At 42.0% G+C, this 5,575-nt stretch overlaps 1 protein-coding gene across 1 annotated transcript; it reads right to left on the bottom strand.

Moving 5' to 3' along the window:
- Window positions 1–4,645: 4,645 nt before the first annotated feature.
- Window positions 4,646–4,795, bottom strand: LOC125089859 (thymosin beta-4-like). The gene has a single exon (XM_047712333.1). It carries the CDS (start codon window positions 4,760–4,762, stop codon window positions 4,646–4,648), a length of 117 nt encoding a protein of 38 aa, XP_047568289.1. The 5' UTR covers window positions 4,763–4,795.
- Window positions 4,796–5,575: the final 780 nt, after the last annotated feature.

Below are 5,575 nucleotides of genomic sequence, written 5' to 3'. Positions count from 1 at the left end.
CAGGGGAGTTTACCCAAGGCCACTTATCATTTTTATGGAGGAGCCAGCATCACAGCTCCTACCCTTTGAGTTTCCAGGCCGTTGCCTAGCTACCAGACCTCCCTGCCTCTTCTACCGCACAGAAGCTGAGCAGGCACTTAATAATCATAATTGATGGTGCTGGCTAAAAAGGAGAGCTCAGAGTGGTTCTGGGGAGTTTGTTTTCACATACCAATGAATTTTATTCTTCTTGTGGTCAATAACCTATACCCATTTGTTTAGATAGCATCCCTGTCTTGGCTCACAATGAAGCTTTCTTATCTACACTGATGATTTCTCTTTTCTCTTTTTCTCAACTGTTCTTTCTGGGGGAATCCGGTTGCTGTTTACAGGTATCACACACTTTAAAAAAAAAGTCTGTCTTAAAAAAACCAATGGTTTCCCACAGAAGAGCCTCCCTATAGCGGTTTTAAGGAATAGAATGCAGTTCAGTGAAAGTTAAATAAATTACATCGGAAAGTAACATTTCTTTTTAAAGTGTTAGCTCCATTAATTATTTAACTATGTTAAAAATATTTGAGCACCTATTTGTCCCAGATACTGGTGGGAATAAAAAGATAAATTTGTTTATCCTTTCGATTGTGATTTATTGAGTGCCTGACACATGCCAAAGACCAGGCTAATGCTGGAGGTTCTGTAGGTTTCCTTGGGTTATGAATACTCCAGCGGCGGGGGGGGGGGGGGGGGGGGGTTGTCAGACAGTTTGAAATAATCACATAAGTAGACAACTGCAACTTTCATATGAGCCTCAGAGGAGAAGCACACGATCCTGAGAATGCCCCTTATGGTAGCTTTAACACTCAGGGGAAGGGATGCTTGAGTTCAGTGCTGATGAATAATAGAGGGAACTAGACAAGTTGGAAGGAAGGAGCGTTTCAGTCAGAGGCAACAATATGTTCAAAGGCCCTGTGGTGGGTGGGAACATGTGCAGTCCAGGAGCCATAAGACTAGTATGGTTGGAATGAAATAAGATGTCAAGAGGAAGGTGGAAAGGCAGGTAGAGGCCAGACTGTGCCTGGTACCAGACACCTGTACTATATTCTCTTATGGACTCAGTCTGATTTCAGGCAAGGCTATGGTGGACAGTGCCATCAGCTCCCACCAAGTCTGTGCTGATCTCATTGCAAGTGTGCCTGGGCTTCTCTGGTCCCCAGGTCTGGGGCCCTCATAGGAGACCACTGGCGGTCACATGTGAGCAGCTCACAAGTGCCAGCGAGTTCGCATCCCCAGGCAACCCCCAGTTATTGGTGGATGAAAGTCAATGGGTGAATGCTTCTCCTTTCTGTCTCTGGCAGACAGTTTTTGAAATGCATTCTCCACAGTCCTTCAGAAGTTCCCATTGGATTGATCACATTTGCTCGCAGTGGTAGTCAGCTTGCTCAGCCATTTCCTCCTTCCCTGTTTCGCTCATGCTCCCTAATCCATGACTCATGATCCCTGGAGTCACTTCCCAAATGAAACAGCATAAGCGAGCTTTTGTATTCTGCTGTTTGGGGGGAAGCCAGATGGAATTACCATGTTAAGGAGCTTGGAATTTTGTCTTGTCTTAGAAGCAATGGAAGATGATTGTTTTAAACAGGGCGGTGAATTGGGACTTTCGTACTTAAAAGAGATCACTTTGGCTGCCGTGTGGAAAATGGATCCAAGCAAGGCAAAGGTACCTGAGAGCAGAGTAGTTCATGGACTGTAGCAGTCTAGGCAAACATAGCTGGAGCAATAAAGATGGAAAGAAATAGATCTGAAATATATTCAGGGGCTCTCATTGACAGGTCTTGGTGATAGATTGGCTATGGCAAGTGAGGGGCAAGGAAATACTTGAAAAGACTCCTAGGTGTCTGACTTTCTTAGATGAATGGATGATGGTGCTGTTCACTGAGTTGGGGGGACTCTGGAAGGTCAGGTGTAGGGCAAGGAGTATCAGTTAACGTTCTTCACAAACTTAACACAAACTGGCTTAAACAAAAGTGGGATTAGTTGACTAACAGAAAGGAGAAAAAAAAAAAGTCTCAACTGGCTTTAGGCATGACTTGTTCAGGGGCCAAGCAGTGTGACGAGGCTCTGCTTCTCTTGGGTACCTTTGGCTGCTTAGGGAAGCAGGATGACCACATTCTCACACCCCAGAGTACAGGAAGGGGGCTTTTCTCTGCAGGAGCCTGGCTAAGGCAGCACACGGCCTCATTTGCTCTGATTGCATCATGTGCCCACCGCCCAGGAGAAACACTGCTTAGGGAGATGGGATTTGTGGATTGGTTTAGGTTAATCACTGCTTGCTCATGGTTGTGCATGAAGGTGGGGTCATTCTCATGGAGACTAGGTTGGCCAAGAGTGGGAGGGGTAAAGTTCTTGAGGGAAGTCTGGAAGTTGCTGCTATAGGAAGGGGAAAATGGGTGCTGAGAAGGTGACTGAAAGTTCTCATTCCCAGGGAGAAAGTTCCTGAGTTTTGTTCTGAGTAAGTGTTTGAGGTTCCTTTAAAACCTTCAGAAGACAATGGATGGCAAAGACTTAATTCAGAGGAGAGTTCTGGGTGGGCTATACCTTGGGAGTAATTTGCATAAAAATAGCCATTGAAACTGAGGAAAGGGATAAATTTAGCTGGGAGAGGAGTACAGGCTGAATGAATGGTGAAGAGGACGGAGGAGAAGAGGACCAAGGAGCAAGTGTTGAAGATTTCCAACCCTGAGTTGGAATTCTTCTAGTAAAGGGGAATTGATCTGAAAATAGAAGAAGGAATAAACAAAGAGGCAGGAAGAAATCTTGGAGGACGGACTCACTGAATAAACAAAGAATGTGACACACCACAGCTGTCTTCTTGGGATTCACAGTCTTGTAACCAAGCTCGAGTTCCAAACTGATGTAGAGAGAACTTCAGTTTCCCCAAGTTAAGTGTTGTATTTGAGGCATGAATCCCAGGTGCATCTGATGGGAACACAGAGAAGAGAATGGCTAATTATTCTTGGTGGGGAAAGGGATCATGTGAGAAGAGTCTTGAAGGATGAACAAGGTTTTGCCATTTGGAGAGTAAAAAAAGCTCGGGTCCAAGTTCAGCTTGCATAAAGGAGTCTGGAAGGAATCAGAACTAAGGGATGAAAACCTGAACTAGGAGAACTTTAGGAAATAAGAAAGGACCAAATAAAAGTCTGTTGGCTAAGGAGGAAGAGCTGGAAGGCTCATACAGGTCCTGTTGGTGGATGGTTATTTATCCTAGGGTTTGACTGTATCATTCCATCACTTCAAAAACCAGCCCAACTGGCCTTTATCTTAGATTGGCTGGGTGGTTGACATATCATGTTGGTTTTTTTGTTTGTGGCATTAGAAGGGCTCTAAATCTAAAAGGTTTTTACGGTAGATATTGACTAGTTGCTTTCTGTTACTTCCACAGTGAGGATAGGAATAAATGATTACATTTCAGCAAAGGCAATTTAAGTTAGAATTTGGAAGTGTTTTCTTATCAGTGACATTTATTTTACTTGTCTGCATCTGCCTTACAATTTATAGACTCAGACAATGATAATAACAGCCAAAGAAAGCAAGTCTGTACAATAAACAAGCAAACAAACAAAACAAATAAGTAAAATCATTAAGTTTATTGGGGATGGGAATGTTAAGGAAATTACATCTGGAGCAATCACCATCACATTTCCAGCTAGCTAAGGACGTATTTCTGAAGGAATTATGATTTAGGGATCTGATTAGCCAGATGGCTTTATGGTGCACTTTCCAGGCATTCCAAGGAAGAGGGTAGCTGTGATAGGCACATTAATGGCCCCTCAAAGATGTCCATGTCCTCATTCCTACAACCTGTGAATACATTTCATTACACGGCAAGGAAGAATTTAGGTTGCAGGTGAAATTAAGGTTGTTAATCAGCTGACTTTAAGATACAGAGATGGATTATTCCTGGTGGGTCTCATTTTAAAGCATAAGGGTCCTTTAAAGTAGGGGAAGGCGGAAGAAGTCAGGGAAAGATGTGAAGATGCTATGCTGCTGGTTTTGAAGATGGAGGTAGGGGCTGTGAACCAAGGAAAGCAGGCAACCTCTAGAACCTGGAAAAGGCAAGGAAGCAGATTCTTCCCTAGAGCCTCTAAAACAGAAGGTTCCAGCTCTGCTGACACCTTGAGTATAGCCCACTAAAGGTCATTTTGGATATCTGACCTGCAGATCTGTAAGATAGTAAGTTTGTGGGGTTTTTGTTCTTTTTTTTTTTTTTTTTTGACTTCAAAACTTTTTATTTGCATGTGAGAAAATATTGTGCATTCCAACAATTAAAATCATTTTAACCGAAAAGGGGCACTCTCATTAAACTGCATTTTATAGCCTGCAGGGCACCTTGGACCAGCTTGATTTTTACTCAACATTTCACTGTTGTCCCATCTAGTTTCTTCCTTCACCAGCATGCAAGTTCTTTTCCTCCCCTGCCAGCCAGACAGGCAGATGGGAAAGGCAGGCACGGCCTTCGCTGTCAGTGGTTCTTTGATGTGAAAAGGGGCAGCACAGTCATTTAAGCTTGATCCAATCTCTTTGCATCTAATAAAGTTAAACAGCTAAGAAAAGTAAAATAAGGCAATGCTTGTGGAATGTACAGTGCACAGTGGTGGTGCACTCCGTGTTAGGATTTACCCAGTTGCTTCTCCTGTTCAATCGTTTCTTTTGAAGGCAGTGGATTTCTGTCCTGTGTTTCTGTCTTCTTCAATTCTGATTTATCGAATCTCTCAATCTTAGCCATATTGGGTTTGTCAGAAATGGTTGCAGTGGAAGTGGAGCGAGGCGCACAAGCTAGCAAAGGCTAGAGGTCTGTGCAGTGGCTGCTGAGTCTAAATTTGTGTTGTTTTAAGTCCAGTGGCTGAGATGGTCTAATGGACGAAAGACGTGGAGTCTCTTTGCTTCTGGGATAGAAGAAAACTCTTTGGAAATAGGGGAGGCCATGGACTCAAGATGTTATTATTATCTCTTGTTGATTTTTAAAACCTTTTATTTTGGGACTTTTAGAAAAGTTACAAAAATAGTGCCAAAAATTCCTGTGTACCCCTTACATAAGTTACCTAAGTGATAACATTGTAACATTTTTGCTTTATCATCTTCTCTTTATACATAAATATATAAATAAAACATATACGATATAAATACAGTAAATATTCTCTAATATTTCTCTATGTGTGTATTTATATATTATGTATGTATATATAATTTTCTTTTTGAACTCTTTGAGAGTAAATTGAAGATATGATGTCCCCCTTTTCCCCAAATACTTCATTGTGTGATTCTTGAAAAACATAATCATTGTACAGTGATCAAAATCAAGAAATTAAAAATAACACAATACTATTAGCCAGTCTAAAAGCTTATTTAAATGTTGCCAGTTGCCTCGTTAATGTCCTTCACAGCAAAGAGATTTTTTTTTTAAGATCCAGGCTCTGACCCAAGATCACATGTTGCATTTGGATCCCATATCATTTGTCTTCTTTCATCTGGAGCAGTGATTCAGTCCATCTCTGTGTTTCATGATTTCCATATTTTTGAAGGGTACAGGCCAGTCATT

This window comes from Lutra lutra, chromosome 17 (assembly GCF_902655055.1).
Source record: "Lutra lutra chromosome 17, mLutLut1.2, whole genome shotgun sequence".
In the NCBI taxonomy this organism is placed as follows: Eukaryota; Metazoa; Chordata; class Mammalia; order Carnivora; family Mustelidae; genus Lutra; species Lutra lutra.
The sequence above is the reverse complement of the archived record's forward strand: the minus strand, read 5'-3'. Positions and strand labels throughout refer to the sequence as shown.